Raw genomic sequence first — 20,196 nt, 5'->3', positions numbered from 1 at the left:
TAGCACCATATATCTCAAAGAATATATCCACACTACACCTATTGTAGAGTTGGTATGAGCCGCTCGACTTTCAAACACCGCGAGATTGTCTGCGATTGGCCGATAGTAGTATTTAAAGGGCCATGCTTAGTGCGGCGATAGTAAAACGTTCATTTGCTTAAAAGGCAAGACAATTGAAAACCGACTACGGAGTTTCCTTGACTTTATTTTTTAAACAATTCTGATTTGGAGTTTCAATTTCAGTCTTTTATTGTTGTAAGTCTGCCAATAAATTCTAATTTGACACCACATTTGTCGAACTCAAAAACAGTTAAAAGTTTCATTTTCATGTTGGCTTGTATCTGTAGCATTGTCAAATATTTTCTATTTAAATTTAGTGAATTTAGTATTTAGCGAATTTTTAAAGTTTTTTCCGCTACGGGGGAAAAAAAAAAACCCCTTCAACATCACCAACTGTGCAAAATCATTAAATTTGTTGTAGTACAGATCTCTGCTGACCTCACCTGGCCAAAACACGACCTTGGTATCTTGAAATTATCTCAGAAAGAGGACTGCAAGGTCTTCGAATTCACCCCTCTTAAAGCAGCCAAGTTTAAATTACATCAAATGAGGTACCATCCTTCAGTTTTTAAACACATTATCCAATCAATTTCCCCCTTTGAAATCCAATGTATTTTCAGTGTCCCTTTGAATTTCTTTAAACACCGTAAGTGAATCTTCTTAAACATAGGTCAGAAGCTATTTTTAAAAAAAAACGCACACCGAGCCGGTCACCTTTAGACGAGATTTAATAAAGCCGTGCTTACAAATCAAAGACATAATTCAATAATCCATGTATACAGCAAATAAATCATAAGATACAACTGTATCAAAATAGAAAAGAATTCACTTGAAACAAATTTACACGATGCAATAAATAGTGATAAAAAATACCATAAAAACAGATACCAGACTGTTAGAAAAATAGCTGAGGTCTCTTCATGGCAGTTCCGCAGGTGCAGCACAGTCTTCTTTCGTTTCCAGGCTGATTTACCTTGCGACTCGTTCAGGTAAGAAATATTTCTGAGCTTACAACCCTGACGGTGCCATTTGTGTATAGACTACTTCTGTAAAAGAAAGAAAAAAAAATTACACAATGCACATATAAATCTGCAATGTTTTTTGTTTTCTTATAAGCCGATCAGAAGTCGTCGATTATAACTCCATTAGAGTACAAACCAAATCCAATCAAATTTTATTTGTACAGCACATTTCAGCAGCAAGGCATTTCAAAGTGCTTTCCATCATATCAAACACAGAAACACAATGCAACACAGAATCAACAATCAAAACACGACATTAAGTCAGGTTCCATCAATAAATTTGTAATTGATTACGTTTCAAATACAATCCTAAACAGGTGGGTTTTTAGTTGAGTTTGCATCCATAGAAGGTTTACCTGTTACACTCCTACTGTGTTATATGGAACAAATACCTGTTGCTATTTTTGTTCCCACTCACGCTCACAATCACAAAGTTTAAAACGATGTAGACAGCATTTTAATTTAAGACAGCAAGTAATTTAATGAGATAATGTGCGGTTTCTTCCTAGAGGCATGGACTCTGTTGAAGTCTTAAATTCTACCCAGTCGGTAACGCTCGCTTCCTCCTCTGCCATTGCTAAAACTACAGGCAGACAACAGACAACGTCATCGTTCACAACTTCTTCTGTTCGCTGATTGGCCCTATTGAAATTCCACAGAAGAAATCCAGGTCAATGGGAGAAATCTCAAACAGTGCAGTGAAGGGAGATGAGAATTGTGAAGGAAGGCAGTGACCAGGCTAGGTTAGCATAGCGATATGTGTGCTAAACACAACTTTTTGGTGACATTTTGCTAAATTTAAGATGGTTACAGTGATCGACGCGATTTAAAGTCTGTACTGCACACCAGCTCAAAATACCAGTCTTTTCCTACAGCTACACAATACCTGAGTGCTACAGTAGTTGGCCTGTGGTCCTCCTCTCCTCTGTCTCAGCTGCTCTGCCTCACCCCATCATGAAGCCCACTACAGCTTTCATATTCTGGATCCACTTGCTCTTCTTTGATTGCCATCCTTTTAGCGTCCTCTGCAGCACAAACACGTCAGCCGTGGGTTAAGAGTTTCTCAGAAAGAAATAATGATGACTGCAAAACGCTACAGTTCTTTCGGTGCCCAAAGACGTGGTGCAACGTACCTTTAGCCAGCTGCAGGTCAAAAGAGTACTGCGTCTCCAGCACCTCCCCGTTGGGTGTCAGGCCTTTCATCTGGTCACGCAGTTCCTTCAGCTTTATGTAGAAATGCACCTTGTCTTGAGCGCGGGGGAACTGGGCACAGCGGGGGCTCGACGACGGCATCAGGAAGCACACCTGAGGGTGCGGGGGATAAATGCCGTGAAGAGGCGGCAGGGTACCGGCGGTACGGTTCAATATTAAAATGCGTTCTGCTCGACACGTACCGTTTCAGTGTCTGGGATTTTGTAAGGCTGCAGGCCAAACTCGAGATTCTTGGACTTTACACCAAAGATTTCTTTGCAAAATATTTCATAAATTCCTGAAAAAAAAGAGTAGAAGAGAATTGTTGCTGATTTGTCAATTAACTGTCAAGTAACTGCGTATCCATTGACCATATAATTGGGCAATTTCTAAATTAATTTAGCTTAATGGAAACATGGCAATCCCGACCCCACTAGGTAAAAGGGTGTTAGAAAATGGGTGGATGGAAACATGGCAATTTTGAAAAATCTCTTGTTTTTTGCTAAAACGTTTCGGTGCTAGGATGAGGTGATTTTTCTTTTTTGGCTGCATCAAAATGTGATTATTTAACAAAACTGCAACGGAAACAATTTTTTTTGCATCACACAAGTCACAACCGAATGCTGACACGGGCGCGCAAACCATGAAGAAGAAATCGACAGGAAGTCAGGTGAAGGATGATGGGTTTTTTTAATGACCTATCACATGAACAAATTTATTCACGTGAGATTTTAATTGTGTTTCTTATTTAACAGAAACACTTGCAATTGCGGAGTATTTTTCGACATTGGCTGAACACTGACAAAGTTTTGCTAAAGTTTGTAACGGAGACGCAGCGACAGTCTGTGTCTGCGTTCGTAGGACATCTTATGGCTTCAACAGGTTCGCTTCTTTTTACCTTTGCCATTAAAAGCGGCGATGAGCGGCTTGTACTTCTGCAGCTTTTCGAGCAGTTGTCGACCTCCCTCTCGGATTTCCTTACTGGCAAACAGAAAACAATGTCAGAAAAAAACAAAAATGTTATTTTTTAAACTAGGACCCATCAGCACTGGCGTCCCCCATGGGTGCGTTCTCGCCCCACTCCTTTTCTCTCTCTAAAGTAAGCATCTTATGTTGATATTTTGATCGAAGTGAACAATCTAAGAGTTTCCCCTCGGAGTTAAAATGACATCACATGGTCAGGTGGTTTATACCTGGACAGGTCCTTGCTGCCCGGTGTGGTCCTCTCCACCATGTTGGTGAAGCCGATGCTGTATTTCTCAGGCAGGCTCTGGTCGTGCATGTAGTTGAGCTGCTGTTCAGTCAGACCAGACAGAAACAGACATTTCCCTGCAGAAAAACAAAACTAATTTCTTGTTCGCTAGATCTGCAAACAAGCTGAAAAAAAACATTTTTTACTAGAGCAACTAAAACAGATTTAACAGTGCTACAGGATATATCGCGTGGAAATATTCATGCCCAGAAAAACCTTTTTTTCTCCCCTATTTTGTCAAGTTACAAACACAAATTTTAATGTATTTAAGGATTTTTTTTTTTATAATAAACCAACAGAGCTGCGTGTAGATGTGAAGTGGAGGGACGTTCATACAATTCTAGAATGTTTCGTGCATTATTATTGAATCCCCGTTACTCGGATACCTTGAAGAAAACAACAACAGTGCAACAGTTGCACAGAAAGTGGGTGTGCATTATATGCGACGCATAGGGGCGCCGCTCTAGATGGGGCGCCAGAACAACAGGAAAAATTTACTTCTAGTCGGCATTTTCTGTATTTAACAGCTACTTGTGGATGTTTAAATGGCATGATCAGTGTATTGTAGTATATATAGTATTGTAAGATTTTTTTTGTACTATTTCTGCCTTGTTTTATTTAAGGTTGTTGATGGCTGGATGCACATGGCATCACTTTCAGAAATGCCTTGGCAGTAAAGTAAGCATTTCAAGTAACAGCCCCACACTTGGGTTCGGCTTGTAGGCAGTACTCAGACAGAACGTCAACATACAGAAATGATTCCCCGGGTTTGGGTAATGGCGTCCTTTGTAGGCTGATATTAGTCCTGGGTTGATTCCAATCTGAGAAGAAACATAAAAGGGGTTACCGTGGCAGCAAAATAGCATTTTTTATTTTTATGGTACTGCTAATCAACTGTTGCAGAATCCCAAGAAAAAAAAGACAACTCACTATTAAAATGTCGAGATTGTAGGCTAGGACGTCAGGGAGCGTCTTCGCCATAACTTCAGCCACGCTCATGCCGTTGAAGCGGTTCAGAACCCGCTTGGCCTTTTTGGCAGCTTCGGCTTCATCCATTTCCTCCTTCACCTCCTTATCCGCCACCTGCTGCTTAGCCGGTCGGCCTCTTTTCTTCTTTACCGGCGTCACAGCTGGAACGGAGAAAAGAAACTGAGCAAAAGAAAACACACACACCACACAACGTCTCATTTCTTTTTTTCTTTTTTTTTCCTTTTTTTTTTCTCCGAAGAGTTTTTGCGGCGCTAGTGGCTCATATTTTTTCTACAGTAGGCAGACAGGAAGGAGGGTGAGGAGAGGGGGGAAGACATGCGGCAAAGGTCGTCGGGACCGGGAGTCGAACCCGCGACGTCCGCGTCGAGGACTAAGGCCTCCAAACGTGGGGCGTGCTGACCCCCTGCGCCACCACAGCACGCCCCACAACGTCTCATTTCTGCTTCGTTTGTGGTTCGTCAGTCTACCTAGAGGAGGAGCGTGAGGTTGAAGGTCAGGTTCCCGCTGCTGGATCATGTGCTGATGCTCAGTCTGCTGGGGGTGCTGCGAGTGCTGCGGGTGCTGCAGATGCTCGCTGAAGCTCGGCTGGCCGATCTGCTCCTGGTAATGACCGGAGGCCGGAGGGTAGCTGTGGTAAAAGGGCTCCTGGTTTTCCGATGGTTCCCTGTGGACAGACAGCTCCGCCATGACGGGCTCCTCCATGTAGCCGTCGGCGTAATGGCCCAGGCCGTGATACGGCAGCATGTGTTGAGCCTCGGGGTGCTGCTGATTGGCCTGGTACCTAGAGAGAAGATAGATAATAATAATAATAATAAAAATAGTAATAATAAATGAGGAGAGCAAACACACACACAGAATAGAACGTATGGCAAGGAAAACTGTCATGTCTAATGGTAAACAGTGTGAGTGAGAGAGAAAAAATGCACACAATACTTACAAACAACCATGCACTGACGTACATCACTTTGTGGATTATATTTGCCACTGTGTGCAGCTCATTTAAGGAAGAATGCAATATGCAGTGCCTTACAAAAATATTCAATACTTTTTCTTTTTTTATCATTTATTTTACAAATTAAAAAAAATTGTAGTGTAGTGAGCATTTTGTCCCATTTATGCTGCCCAAATAAAACATTGTGCCGACCAATTACTTTATGAAGTCAATCAGTAAATGGAGTCCAGGTGTGCCGTGTAATCCCTGTGTAAATACAACCTTTCTGCGACTCTAGCTACATGGAAAATGCCATGTGTAGAGGGAAACTACTGCTTAACACAGTCAACAGACCATCTCCACGGTAACACTTCTTCACTTCTTTACCGGCGTTACAGCTGGAACAGAGAAAAGAAACTGACGAGCAGGGGAGGCTGGTAAGAGTTGGGGTCTGAATATAAATACACACCGCACTTTTCAGATCTTTACTTTTTTGTTGTTGTTGTTGTTGTAAGGCACTGCATCTCTTCTTTCTTGTTATGAGCATACATATGTGTTTATATTCCCATCTACGTATCGGATGAGAAGTCAATTCCTCTCAAGTGTGTTGCTTTACATGCGATAGTTTTAACAGCTTTAACCACTCGCCCATCAATACGAAACCAACTTTTCAAAGCACGTTTATGAGTTTAGCATTTTTGACAAGTTAATGTAATTGCCAGCTATGTTGCGACCAGTCAAAAAGAAGCCTGAATGTACAGTCTGATCACCTGTCTTGTCATTTTCTCCATCATGCATGAAAATGAGTGTGTGAGGGGAGATAAGATGAGAAGTTCCCCCAGTCAGTCGGTCAGCTCCAAATATCAACTCACCACTGCTGAAAATAATCCGTGGGAACCGTCAATGCTGTAAACTGCTTTTCCTCCATATTAACTGTTGACTTATTTCAGTACCTTTAATGTAATATTGTACTACTGCTAAAACTCGCCGACACGCTTTAGGTTACAAAATAATGCCTCCGATTAACACACAAAGAAGAATCATCGTTACTAAAGGGAGGAAAGAGCTAATGTTGCTAACAGCTATAAGGAATTCTATACAGGTGTATTGAAACTGTGGGCCGAGCTGCACATTAACGAACCAAATACGTACTGGAGTGTAGGAACATACCTGTCGTACATTTTCTGATTAAGGTTAACATACGGAAACGAAGCAGCCGCAAAACAAAGACCATTTAAATGCTCAACATTTTCTTCTCTATCTGGTTTAATTGACGTTCTTCCGCCACCTAGTGCTCATAGTGTATACCTCAAGAGTAAAATTCTGTGTCTGTCGATGTGCTTTATATTCTGAATAATTGTGAAATTACTTTTATGTACAATACGTTCCATTAAAATGGTATATAATATTTAGTAATTAAAATATGGAAAAACGCGCAACCGACTGTAAAGCCAGGAACGTGGAATGTCGCTAGGCGGCGATAAACGTTGCTTTCGATGCGCACAACAACGCAAATCAATAGCATAGAAGAAAGTTGAAAGAAAAGATTGTATATTTTTCACGATCATCACTTCGTTTTTAGGCCAGTAACCCAATCTCAATCGGTGCATTTGGTGAACAATTCATCTCTGTCCTCTTGCTTCGAGACAGCATTACGTGAAATATGTTTTAATTTATGGATTTCACGTCGGTGTGGTAAATGTCCTGTTATTTTCAACCTGGAAACTTCAGGGGCAACTTGACTAAGTGCTCTGGGAGACCGCGTCATTCGTAAATATATGCAGAGTGAGAAGTCACCGCTCATAGATCGTTTAATTGTTAGCTAAACACGACCTGCGTGCTGCTTGTGTCTCAATGACAGATACTGTGGTTTAAGATGGTTAGAATATACTCTACATAGCACCTATTGTTTGATGTAATAGACAAGGTAAGGCTGTAAAAACACCGCTTCCGGTTCCGCTAAGTATGTCTTAGCTTAGCATGCTGCTGTTTTGTCAGGGCTAATTTAAATTAGTTTACTCGGACTTCGTAACCTCTCTTCCTTCACCACATGTATGTAACCAACATTTAGATACAGATACAAAAAACAACAACTGTTAAGCTGGAATACTGATAAACTTTTAGAACATGGCGTTTTCAGGTAATGTTCATACTGCGGTTTAAAAACCCAAGTATAGAGGACTACAAAAACGACAAAACAAAAATAAAATTAGTTTGTCAAAAACGTTTACTGATAAATTGAAATGTTTTATGTGGTGGAAGAGCTGAGCTCACCATCCCCACACTGATGGTGGGATCATCAAGGTGTGGGGATACATTTTTCTGCATTCAGACAAATGTACTAAAAAGTGTTTTCTGTAAGAGCAATCATAAGAAAATGACATGACATTGCGCTCATTTTTTTTTTTTTTGTATGCTGGGTACTAAAACAAAACCCTTCTCTGGAACTTTTGGAGGATTTCAAGGGGTAAGGAGAGAACAGATAAATGTGCCGAACTAAGCCAGTAACAAACAGTAGAAAGCGTTTTTATGTTGTTTTTTTCCCCACTATTAATTTGAGCAATCATATCTCCTACAGGCTGTAACTCTGTAAGAGATGCCAGCTGGTGTGTCGTGGCCGCGGTACATCCGGATGTTGGGAGCCAGTGTTCTGGCCATGTTTGCAGGAGCACAGGTCGTCCATCAGTACTACCTTCCTGATCTGGTAAGAGGCAGCTTGAATCCACTGTCACTGTTTAATAAGCTCTGTTGGTTTTTTTTCTTTTCTTTCATTTGAAACTTTCTGATAAGAAGTTTAGAAACAGTCCTCATCAATATTTAAGAAAAATAATTCTTAAATAATATTTATTTGACTTATTCCAGCTGTCTTTTTTTCAGTGTGGATTGATTGTACAACATACAATCAAAAGAAACTGTGCAAAAAAAAATGTGCTGTGCATTTTTTTTCTCATCACCACACACACACACACGCTAATGTCTGAAGACACAATTTTAGCAATCAGCTAACAATTTTGTGAAATGTATTGACGTTGTAAAACAAAAGAAGTTCCCAGAATATGTCTGAAAACGTTTTCATCGTTTAATACCAACACTTGTTTTGACTATGACTGCAAGTGTGGCGCTCAGACCAAGATTGCTTGGTTCTTGTTTTGTATTTCAGAGTATACCAGAAATCCCACCAAAACCCGGAGAGCTTCAGACAGAACTACACGGTTACAAAGCTAGAGAAGAAGCTGCTGCTGCCTTTCAGAAGCTTAAAGAAGGAAAAAATGTGGACTGACGGGGAAATATGTTTCTTTTAGAAGAAATACTACTATGTACCTTGGGACAGAGTCTCTTATGAAACAACTGCAATGGATATGTTGCTCTTTTGCCTTATGTTGTACACAGACAATAAATCTTCGTGTCTGAATGAAACTGAGCCAAAGAGACCTGGAGAACAGAACCATCACATCGCGGCTGCTCACCTGCATCATTATTACCTCCAGCCTTCTTTCATTTGACTGCGGTTTAATCCATTCATAATAATCAGTTGCAATCACACTTGGCTGTCTCTGAATTATTGTCATGAGCACAATTATTTTGATGACCGTTTGTCCATTTTAAATGTTGCTTATTTTAGAGAAGTGATTAAAAGAGTTAAACAATATTAGAATGTTTTATTTACACATGTAATACCCATTACCGCCATGGTTTCCGGCCAGACAGTGAAATGTATAAATAATAAAAGTGTCAAACTGGAATGCTAGCAGTATCTTGTTATCAAACTCACAAATTATATATATGTATATATAAGATCTATATATGCGCTACAGTGAAACTGTAAAGCGAGGTATACATTATTTGTGCATTTTTAACTTTTTTGTGAAAGACGAACGTCGTCTTTTTAAGCCTCTAAGACATAAATTCGAAGTATGGCGTCATTGTAAATAAAATGTATATTTTTAGTGGAGAAAAGAAGCAGATAAACATATTGATACCTATTTACAGACCTGCCTCCTTTCTTCCTTGTTGACGGAGTCGGGCTTGACGCGCAGTGGGTTTTACCAGTGCCGTGCTCGCGCGCCTGGCCTGTGGTATCGTAGCAACCCGGTTCAACAGAAAAGAGGGAACAATGGCGACCCAGAGAGAGAAAGACGCGACAGAATATCTCAAGAAACACAAGATTGTTGAGCTCATGGACAACATGACCAGCATGCTCCTGTTTTACAGACCCGGTTAGAGTTTATTTCTTCCTCAATCATGGAATATCCGTCTCTCGTGAGCTTCATTAGCACCATTTCTTTTCCACAGCTGCTGATTCACGGTTTGTTTAACGTCGCCGTCACTGAATTCTGACACCAATCAAGAGTTTTAATGTTAATCAACTATTCACTTTTTAAAAATGTACTTTGTAGAGATGCTCCTTGAGCTTATCTGCCTTATTAAACTCGCACTGAATTAAGTTCAAAAGCTAACTCTTTAAACTCTGAAAGAAAAGTTTCAGTCAGTTATCTTTGCCTTTTTAGTCATAAGGGCTAAATGAGTATTTACACAACTAAGCACGTTTATAAAGCAGAATTCAATTTTGCTTTGAGGTCCAATTTTGTCTAATTCAGATTTTCTTAAAAGTTATGACGAGCTTTGTTTTGATGTAGGATCCAACAACCAGTAAAAAGATTTTTTCTTCAAGTTTGAAATTCCAAATAACACAAAGGAACAAAATGGATCCTATTTTTACACCAAGCCATCTGAGCCTATCAAACATCCAGCATTATTCCAGATGTTTGTTGATGGATACAAAAAGTGTAAGGTCAAGGTGGATCTGCTGAAAATATGTACCCCGAAAATAAATGGCATGCGTGTAAGAAAAAATATTACTGTTGGCCCATCTTTTCACCCTGTGAAAACAACAGTTCCTACAAATAATTTAAAGCCAAAAATTATTTAATGTTAATGCCCATTGCAGGGTATGTCAACAACCAATCACAACTAGATATCTAGAACAATCTTTTGATGCTTTGTTGTCACAGTAGTTAAAATATTTAGTCGGAATATCTTGATAGTGTTGATCCTGTGGCAATAATGACTCATTTTCATTATTTATTTATTTTTGTGTGTGTGTGTGTGTGTAAATTTTGCCTTCGTCGTTAACGTGTTCGATGATTGTGTCATTCAGAGAATCCCAAGGAGTTTCTCATTGAGCAGCTGGATCTGCTGAAGATTTCCCGGGAAAGTGGGATGAGAGGGCCAAATCTGTTTGACAACTCCAACCTGACTGCCGTCTGCGGCATAATGGATCCCGCTAACCAGAAGTATATCAGTTTTGCACAGTACAAGCAGGGTGAGTGGTGCTGCTGGTCGCTTTCAGGAAGTCTTAAAACTGTGGCTTAACTATTTTCCGTGAACAAACTTTTTTTTTTAAGGTTCTTAAAACCACAAACAAGCTTGAAGCTGTGAAAGAATAAGCTTAGTTTTAAAATTATAATAAGATCTAAACACCCCTATAACTCCAGTGTTACAGGGGCGGCCACCAGGGAGCAACAGGGGGGCCTCAAAATGTTGGAGAGAAATAGAAAAAAAAAAATTGCCCAATCATTTTTTTTAAATCATAAACTCTATAATCATTATTATAAGTTATAAGTTAAAATAATTTAACTTGACTGGCAGCCAACTTTCTGACAGTCAAATTTATCAAGCTGCTTTGCTCCTCAAGCTAGCATAGCTGTGCTAGCAAGCGCAAAACGGACAAGTTTCTGACAAGAAAAAGACAGAAGGAGCCGACCAGGAGCCCAGCTAAGTACTCATGGAAAACTAAAATCGGAAAGTGTAAGGCAGCCTCTGTTCTAAAAGAATGTAGTAATTATTAATCAGTGAATAAAAGTTAGTTAAAAAAAATAGTAATCCTAAAAGCTGATGTTTCTGTACACATTTTGTAGCATTGCCTGTGGGGTTTAGTGAAGGGGGTCCCTCGGCTGAAGCGACTGCTGTTTGCGGGGCCACGGCACGGAGAAGTTTGGGAACCCCTGAAAATATACCACAATTTATCTGTATAGGTCATATTGTTGATGATCTCAACAAGGCCACTTTTGATGTATTAATCAAATGTTTTCAAAGGCAATGTTATTCCAGTCAATGCTGTAATTTACAGTGTTTCAGTGTGAATATTATCCAAAACCCAGCCTGCTATTTACAAAACTGTTTCTCCCCCTCAGCTCTGACCATGCTTGGCATAAAAGACATCAACATAAACCCTGAGGGCAGAGCGAAAGACAAAATATCCCACGAAACATTTAAAACCGAAGCGTAAGTGCAGCTTGCTGAGTCGGCTATGCATGTGATAGTATGTTTTGTTATGAATCGTTCAGCGAGTTCTTTTTTTTTTATTTTTTATTTTTTAGGATGGAAGTTCTGAAGAGAGACTCGGCAACATATGCAAAGCACTGAAAGCCTTTTTTTCTCCTTCCTCTGCAGCGGCTGTTATTTTATTTCATGTTATTTATGGTTATAGAGATATTATTTGTTTGCTTCAGGTAGAAAACATATGAAGTTGCTAAGCCTGTGGAAGATGCAGAAGTTGCCTGATGAATTGTGCTCATTCTGATTCAATTTTTATGTTCTTTCGTATTGTACATTTTAATAAATACACTAGTATCCACTCTTGTCGAATAGTCTTTCCGCTAAGCCTGAACTTTTACTTAATTTAACGTATTTTTCCACACACCAACCATATTTTTATTTAACATTAGCCATATTTAATTTTATGGCTGCTAATTTTTTTTTTTACAGAAACTCATACACAGCACACAAAGAACAGGGACCTGATTAATATGAGACAATATTTAAGAATTTATGACTTTGCTTTCTCAGTATTACCTATCTTGTAATTATATTATGGGGATGCAGTGTCATAATTATATTATAATTACGAGGTGTGTATGAGTATACAAAAATTTTTCTGATGTTAAGAGTAGAGCATTACTTCCAACATATTTCTACTCAAGCAAAAGTCAAAAGAAGTCGTCCAAGAAATGACTCAAGTGAGTAAAAAAGTATTTGGTAAAAATGGGATGTAAGTATTGAGTAACTGATCATATCAGCTTACTAAATAAAAAATAAATAAATAAATAAAATAAACTACTTTCAATGACTGTATATTGTGTTCACTCCCTCTTCTTGATCTCCAAATGGCTTAGTCGATAGAAAATAGCATTAAAACAACAAGGTTTGTGGACCAACAAAATGCCTCATTTTAACATCAACTATGTGTGTCTCATACATTTTTGGCTAAAAATAATCTTCATTCAGTAAAGTCACTCACGGTGGGAAGAGTCTCCTGAAATTCTACTCCAGTAAGAAAAGTGATACCTCACATTAATATTGCTAAAATAAAAGTTAAAATAATGCTTTTATTAAAACAAAATTCTAAAAAAAAAAAAAAGTTTTCAGTCAAGTAACTCTAACTGAGTAAATGTTCCCACACCTCTAATCAGGCGAAAATAGGCCTCCATGTCTTTGGGTTTGAATTATTGTTCAAATGTTGCATAATTTTAAAATGTCAAATATAAGGCACTCTTGCGTAGATATTGCTCAAAACTAGCAGGCCCTGTTAAAAAAAAAACAGTAAAATATATATTTTCCCGGTGTTACACTTTACAATGTATTTGTTTGAATGAAGCAATGCACAGTCTGCGTCCAAAGATTTACAGCGAAAGGAAAACCTTTTCAGCGTTGCGCTACTGAACGCTCCCCGGGAAGGGGCGTGTCCAGGAAGTGACATGGCCGCCTCCTTATACGGAGGCTCCTCGCTTCTTCTCGGTTACTTGTAGGTTAAAGTAGTTTTTGTCGTTTTCCACTCAGAGTTTCTCCGGCAGTTTTCGGGACAGCGCCCAGCGGAGCTCAGCATGGGCACCGTCCATGCCAGGGTAAGGAAGGAGTCCGCGGGGATTGTATTAGCCAGGACTTTGACCTCTCTGAGCATTTAGTGGGAGTTATCTGTCAGAGCGGCTGCTGGACTGGAAGCAAAGGCCCGACACAGTTCACCCAGCAAGGCTCTAACTGGGCTCAGCATGCCGCTCGTTTGTAGCGTGGTGCTATTGATTCACTGTAGGAACTGTTTAATGTCAACGAAATCGTGTTGAACGCCAGGATAAGGAACCGTTCATGGTTTGACTCCAATCTGTAATGATGCTGGTGTGTCTGTGGTGTTGCTGAAGCCATAAAAGCAGATTATACTCATACCTACAACACTGTATGAACGTTTTTGACCAGAAAATCTGGGAAATATTTCACTAAAAAGATGCATTTGTCATTGACATGTAAAAAGTGATTTCCTGACTCATTGTTTTTGTTGCCCTATGCCCTTTAATCATATTCTCCATTACTCCCCACTGCGTTATTAAGCTTGTATAACCATGTATAATGCTTTTATTGGAAACAGAACAGCGAGCTATTCCTACTGCAGCCAACATATTGTAGCATATTGGTTATTACACTTGAAATAATATTGTTTACATTGTATTTATTACTATGACACATGGATATGTTAAGAAAAAAAACACACTTGTGGAAGATTTCTATTCTGTGCTGTGAAGATTATAAGTTTTAGCCATTATTTCCAGCTATTATTCTCCACACAGCTTTTCTCTGACATGTAGAAAAATGTATGTTCACGACAGGTGTCATGTCAGTCTTATGCACACCCCGTCAAATAAAGTGTTGCCCTAAAAACATTAATATGAGGGCTCTTATGTGTGTTGCTTATGTTGCCATGTGATGTTTGTTTTTGTTTCTGTTGTTACTCCTCCCTCAAAGCGACATGTTCTGGGGTTTTTTTAATATGTACTAAGAACCAACATCAGATGAAATTAAATCTGTTTGTTTTTTGATATTTAGCACATGAGTTTGGTAAAACACTATGTGTGCTTTGAGTGATTTTAATTGTTTTCCACATATTTTGTTTCCTTAGAGCCTCGACCCTCTGCCCATGCAGGGGCCAGAGTTAGGCGTCCAAGCGGACGACGTCGAAGCTCCGGAGATTGAACAGGAGCCAAAGCAAGAAGTTCTTGAAAACAAAAATGTGAGAATGTCACTATTTTTAATTTTAGGCAGGAATGTCTCAAGATATGGTAGCACTCTCTCATTGTTGCTCTGTTTGCTATTTTAAAAGGACGGATTTATTGCTTTATGACCATGTAGTACTCTGTATTAATGACCTCCATTGATCTTTTGTTTCGTCATTTGCTCTGTTGAATTTTGTTTTGGACGTTCATGAGGTTTCAGACTGTGTTTCTCCTGTTTTTTTGTTTTGTTTTGTTATTTCAGGTTGTTGTCCAGCGAGTCCACATTGATGGACTTGGAAGAACAAAGGATGACTTTTTGAGTTATGAAATCGCCGAAGTGTTCAGGGCAAAAAACCTGATTGACGTACGTCCGCCTCATCCCACCGCACTATTTATTGCTTGTTCAGTGCCTATGTGTTCGGAGCAGTCGCTGGCATCGACGCGCTTGAATTTGTGACGCAGGTGATGCGGAGGTCTCACGACGCGCGACAGAAGCTGCTGCGTCTCGGTATCTTCAGGAAGGTGGAGGTTGTCATCGACACTTCGCGAGGTATCGTCTGTCGCCTCGTTTTTATTTGGAAGAGTAACGTTTTCCAGTACAGGAGCAGAGTTCATATGTTCTTAGCTTGTTTTGTCGGGATGCGTGATACATCGGCACCAGTAGCGGTATCGATCATTTTACATATCGATATCGATCCAATGAATAAAACTGGGTCGATGTCAACAACCAATGTTTACTTCCATCATGTTTCCATTTGTTTCTGAAGGGCGAGGAAAGTGATGGTGGACATTTATCCTATTATTTACTATTTATTCTGATAAATTTCTTATCGCAGTAAGATTTAAATTCATCGCTGTCATAATAAATTCCAATTCATGATGTTTAAAACCCTCCAAAATCTCAATAGTATTGTTATTTTTACCCACTGTTTCTTCTGCAAAGGTGAATCAATAAATGTCAGTAATTTTTAATATGATTAAACGCAGTTACTGTTTAACTGAAGCAGAGAAACTGTGATGAAGTCCGTGGTGTGGTTGTTTCCTTCAAGATTTCGATAGCGCAGTGAGATATACATATATTTATAATTTGTGTACAATATCGTTATTGGCTGTGACAGCAACATTAATATCGGATATTGTTATTGGCCCAACTTTTCATATCGGTGCATCCCTCTTGTTTTGTTTTGCCTCCAGGTGAAGGCGCCCTTCCTAATGGTCTTGACGTGACCTTTGAGGTCACTGAGCTCAGGCGTTTGACAGGCAGCTATAACACTATGGTCGGAAACAATGAAGGGAGCATGGTTAGTGTTTTGAGCCAAGTTAAAATTGATTATTATTATTATTATTATTATCTTATTAGATGTTGTCTTAGTTATATGTTGTTACATATAATTTATAACATCAGGTTTTATTAAAATAAGTCGTTTCCTGGTTTTACTTTCCGTCGTTTCAGGTACTCGGAGTAAAATTACCAAATGTGTTAGGTAGGGCAGAAAAGCTGACATTCCAGTTCTCCTACGGCACCAAAGAGACATCGTACGGACTCTCCTTCTTCAAACCCCAACCAGGACAGTTTGAGCGCAAGTAAGACATGGGATCGGCTTTTAGAAAACAAAAATGGTTTTGAGGTCACTCTAATTATATAAGTACATACGAAAACTTAAATAGTATCATGCGAATTTGACTCTTTTGAGATTAACATCCTGTTCTAATGTTATTCCCTCAACAAAATGAATGTTGGAGTGTTGCTTTGATTATTTTCATGCATGGTTTTTCTGGATGGTTTTGGAACCATTCAGCTGTGCAAAATCCCAGGGTGGATCTAGCCCCGCCTCCTTGGAGCTGCAGTTTGCAAGCTTTCACCTCACAGAGCAGCCCTGCTCCGCGATCTGATTAGAAGGTCGTTAAACGGCAGATGCGTATTAAAAGTTGCACCAAATTTTAAAAAACGTAACATCTCCGCTTTTCTTTTCGCTTTCAGCATCTCGGTCAACGCGTACAAAGTTACAGGTCAGTTTCCGTGGAGCTCACTAAGAGAGACGGATCGAGGCATCTCCACAGAAGTTAGCGTAAGCGCTTCTCTTAAGTGTCGTTTTGTCACATTTTGCACCATTAGTTTGTTTTTGGGTTGTTTTTTTTTTTGTTTGTTTGCTTGTTTGGATCTGGTTGAGCTCAAGTTCTGAGAAACAACCAGCTTCTTCAGTACCGTCTGGTGCCAGTTTTTACTAGTCTGACATAAGCCTTTCATTCAGAACTTACTGTGGTGTAATGAAATAAAAATAAACAAACACCGCCTCACGGGGTAATGCTGTACGATCATTTATTATTGCAGATCTCTACTAACTCAAAAGTTGTTTCACACCTACCACATGCAGTTTCCTTTGTGGAAGACCAGCCAAACCCTAAAGTGGGAAGCGGTGTGGAGAGAGCTGGGCTCTCTGGGTCAGACGGCCTCTTTCGCCATCCGAGAGGAGAGTGGCCATTCGCTCAAGTCTTCCCTTTCGGTATTTGTCTTCTTTTTGTTACACCAAAAAGTTATGGTATGTGGTCAAAAATTGCTGTTTGGTTCCCCCCCAAAAAAAGAAAAAGAATTGGTTGGAAGATGGTTAGTAAAGGTTTTAAACCAGCTTCATTAATATCTTCTAATGAAGAGATTTTCACTGGCTTACTTAGATGTTGTTGTCCAGTGGGAGACAATGACATTTCTGAGAAGAAGAAGCAAACTGAATATTGTTAGCGCCTGTCGTCTTATTTTCCAGCACGCTATGGCCATCGACACCAGGAACTCCTCCATCCTTCCGAGGAAAGGCGGATTACTGAAGATTCATCAGGTTCGGTCTTCACTGGAACGTTTTCGTTTGGCTGTTTATTGCCGCGGGACGACAATGTGACGGATCTTGTTTGTGACGCCGACGTTTCGTGTCTGTGCAGGAGCTGGCTGGTTACACCGGAGGCGACGCCAGGTTCCTGAAGGAGGACTTTGAGATTCAACTCAACAGAGCTCTCGTTTTGGATTCGGTGAGATTTATCGTTGAGCTCCACTAATCAAAGATCATCGTCCAAAATACAGTTTGAGGCGGGGGGTGAAAAATGGGTAACACTATATTTGACGGGTTGTGAATAAGACTGTCATGACGCCGTCATAAACATGAGTAAGTCTTCATGAATATGTATGACTGTTGTCATAAAGTGTCATTCGGTAAATCATGACACTTTCAATACAAAGTTGACATTATTCAAAATGTCTTTGTTATGACAACTTGACATTAACCAAGAAATCATGATCTGGCATAAATTTCTTATAAAAGTATTACTGATTAAACTTTAAAAATTATGTAGCTTTATGTTATTATAGCTAAAGTTTAATCAGTAATACTTTTATCACAAATTTATGTCAGATCATGATTTCTTGGTTAATGACAGTGTCATGACAGTCTTATTCACAACCCGTCAAATAAAGTGTTACTGAAAAATGTTATGCTCCACTGACAGATTTTGTCTGTTTTATCTTTGCTGTTACACTCAACTGTTTCACATCGTCATAAAAATGTACACTCAAAGATAAGCCCAAATTAATAGCAAGAAACACCGACAACCTTTATTCAATTAAATCAATAAAAATTGAAAGCTTATTGAATCTCATTAAAAGTAGCCGCTTGCAAGTTATCAACATCACATTGTGCTGTCCAATTTTAAACCGTTAAGTTTAAAAAATTTTAAAAATTTCAAAAACTTCCAAGTTAATAAGCTTTTGAAATTTTCTAAACTTAACTTGATTTACAAAATGTGACACAATTTAGCTCCAACAGTGAGTTGGTTGTGTTTTCACATGGAAACCTCGTCAAATCATCAATTGATAGCAGCTGTTAGTATTTAATTAAAATCTTTTTTTTTTCTTTTTTTGCTGTTTGATTTCCTGGAACTTTTATGTGTGTTTCTTGTGTCGTGCCTCAGGGCTCAGTTCTGGGTCTTCTTCTGTTTTCTTTACATTTGCTCCCGTTGGGGGTCCACGCTCCGAAAACATGGCCTTCTGTTCCATTGTTATTCAGACGACTGTCAGATCTACAGATAGAAAATGTTAATCCGATCAATTAGAATAATCAATAGTTGCAGCCCTACAATGAACTTTTATCATGTCGTTTCAATGCACAAGCCAAGTTTGTTTTTAACAGTTTTTTTTTTCCATTCAGGTTATTTCTGCCTCATTGTGGGGAGGCCTTCTTCTACCCATTGGTGATAAGTCAACATGCATTGCAGACAGGTGCATAAAAGAGCAATATTTAGAGAAATGACTACGTGGAGGGAGTACTTCAAATTTCCCTCAGGATATTTTGTAAAAAAAAATGCACCTCACCGTATCTTTGCTAACTTGTAGGTTCTACCTCGGTGGCCCGACCAGCATCAGGGGATTTAGTATGTACAGCATGGGCCCACAAAGTGACGGTAAGACAAAGACGTTTATCAGCAAAGTTGAAATGTGGTGTTCTGCTCTAAAGCCGTTGTTACTGACTTCACTGGCATCAGGTGATTTCCTGGGAGGTGAAGCCTACTGGGCGGGAGGCCTCCACCTCTACACGCCTCTGCCCTTCAGACCGGGCCGAGGCGGTTTCGGCGATCTCTTCAGAACCCATTTCTTCCTTAACGCCGGAAACCTTTGTAACCTCAACTACGGTGAGGCGAAAAAAGCCGGAGCTCTCGCAGACGTCTGTTCTTTTTTGTTTTTTTTCCCACCCCGTTCGACTGAGATCCCGTGTTTTGTTTCCGTCAAGGCGAGGGGCCTCAGGCACATTTGAAGAAACTGGCAGAATGCATCCGCTGGTCCTATGGGCTGGGCATCGTGCTGCGTTTGGGGAACATTGCCAGGGTGGAACTGAATTACTGCATTCCCATGGGAGTCCAAAGTGGAGACAGGTAGCCACTTTAGACCTTTGTGTTGTTTTATGGTTATGAGAAAAAAAGCCTCACTAAAATGAATCCGATTATTAGTTCCTTGGATAATGTGTTGTTCAGATCGGCTACCGTGCAGATTTAAAGGGCTTCCAAATGTCAGATATGATAATAGGAAAAAATAATAAAATGATAATACAGAATAATAAATGGTAATTTTGAAAACTTTATCTTTGTTACATACTATATATAGTACGTAAAACATTTGAGAGGTTTTTTTTTTATTTTTTTGGCTTGCTTTGATTTAGGTCTCAGAAGTTTTCTCTGTTTTCCTTGCAGGATATGCGACGGGTTCCAGTTCGGAGCAGGAATTAGGTTCTTGTGAAGATACTAAACTTTTGTCGGTTGCGTTGAAAGTTTGTTTGTACAGTATTGTTGGAAAAACGTAGTTCAATAAAATTGTCTCATCTGACTTCAGTTTGTGTTGCTTTATTTTTTAAAACCATTTTGCCATGGAATGAGAAGAAATTAGTCCAGATCAGTGTGTAAAGCTGCTTTACCTCTGTTAGATTTATCGTAAACTTCAGAGTCAATTTCTGACTTATTAATTGTCCCTTATAAATAAGACTTTGACAACAAAGGTTTCTGTTGTTATGATTATTATTATTCCAATGAGCAGCAGTTTTATCTTTAATAATGTCTGTTTTTCTGACTCCATGCAGTTTTTTTCTCTGTGCTCTAGCTCTTTATAAGTTGCTTATTAGAATGATCAAATATGCTATAAAAGTGCCTATAAAAGTATAAACAACACAGTCAGGTTAG

General features: G+C 39.4%; 4 protein-coding genes across 8 annotated transcripts; 3 read left to right on the top strand and 1 right to left on the bottom strand.

Annotated features, from left to right (window-relative positions):
• Positions 1–770: 770 nt before the first annotated feature.
• Positions 771–6,752, bottom strand: tdg.2 (thymine DNA glycosylase, tandem duplicate 2). 4 transcript variants are annotated; one of them, XM_032580486.1, is made up of 10 exons: positions 6,319–6,752; positions 4,983–5,296; positions 4,456–4,655; positions 4,277–4,346; positions 3,467–3,602; positions 3,172–3,254; positions 2,477–2,571; positions 2,216–2,387; positions 1,969–2,107; positions 771–1,103 (listed from the first exon to the last, which is right to left on the bottom strand). In XM_032580486.1, exons 1-9 carry the CDS (start codon positions 6,372–6,374, stop codon positions 2,013–2,015), a joined length of 1,221 nt encoding a protein of 406 aa, XP_032436377.1. In that variant the 5' UTR covers positions 6,375–6,752; the 3' UTR covers positions 771–1,103; positions 1,969–2,012. The 4 variants fall into 4 exon arrangements, with proteins under 4 accessions (XP_032436377.1, XP_032436376.1, XP_032436378.1 ...); XM_032580485.1 differs by having other exon boundaries at positions 771–1,106; positions 6,319–6,751; XM_032580487.1 differs by having other exon boundaries at positions 771–1,106; positions 6,617–6,750.
• A 515-nt stretch (positions 6,753–7,267) lies between these two features.
• On the top strand, positions 7,268–9,095 carry uqcc6 (ubiquinol-cytochrome c reductase complex assembly factor 6). 2 transcript variants are annotated; one of them, XM_032580548.1, is made up of 4 exons: positions 7,281–7,373; positions 7,903–7,913; positions 8,025–8,150; positions 8,607–9,095. In XM_032580548.1, exons 3-4 carry the CDS (start codon positions 8,043–8,045, stop codon positions 8,724–8,726), a joined length of 228 nt encoding a protein of 75 aa, XP_032436439.1. In that variant the 5' UTR covers positions 7,281–7,373; positions 7,903–7,913; positions 8,025–8,042; the 3' UTR covers positions 8,727–9,095. The 2 variants fall into 2 exon arrangements, with proteins under 2 accessions (XP_032436440.1, XP_032436439.1); XM_032580549.1 differs by lacking the exon at positions 7,903–7,913 and having other exon boundaries at positions 7,268–7,373.
• A 424-nt stretch (positions 9,096–9,519) lies between these two features.
• On the top strand, positions 9,520–12,084 carry efcab10 (EF-hand calcium binding domain 10). Its single transcript, XM_032580539.1, has 4 exons — positions 9,520–9,663; positions 10,605–10,769; positions 11,641–11,731; positions 11,827–12,084. Exons 1-4 carry the CDS (start codon positions 9,561–9,563, stop codon positions 11,870–11,872), a joined length of 405 nt encoding a protein of 134 aa, XP_032436430.1. The 5' UTR covers positions 9,520–9,560; the 3' UTR covers positions 11,873–12,084.
• A 1,111-nt stretch (positions 12,085–13,195) lies between these two features.
• Positions 13,196–19,851, top strand: samm50 (SAMM50 sorting and assembly machinery component). The gene is made up of 15 exons (XM_032580461.1): positions 13,196–13,350; positions 14,394–14,504; positions 14,750–14,851; positions 14,950–15,037; positions 15,682–15,788; positions 15,941–16,071; positions 16,469–16,556; positions 16,863–16,991; positions 17,247–17,318; positions 17,419–17,505; positions 18,678–18,748; positions 18,863–18,930; positions 19,012–19,158; positions 19,257–19,398; positions 19,714–19,851. Exons 1-15 carry the CDS (start codon positions 13,330–13,332, stop codon positions 19,757–19,759), a joined length of 1,410 nt encoding a protein of 469 aa, XP_032436352.1. The 5' UTR covers positions 13,196–13,329; the 3' UTR covers positions 19,760–19,851.
• The last annotated feature ends 345 nt before the right edge of the window (positions 19,852–20,196 follow it).

Source organism: Xiphophorus hellerii, chromosome 13 (assembly GCF_003331165.1).
Source record: "Xiphophorus hellerii strain 12219 chromosome 13, Xiphophorus_hellerii-4.1, whole genome shotgun sequence".
Classification (NCBI taxonomy): domain Eukaryota; kingdom Metazoa; phylum Chordata; class Actinopteri; order Cyprinodontiformes; family Poeciliidae; genus Xiphophorus; species Xiphophorus hellerii.
This window is presented reverse-complemented; position numbering and strand designations above follow the sequence as displayed.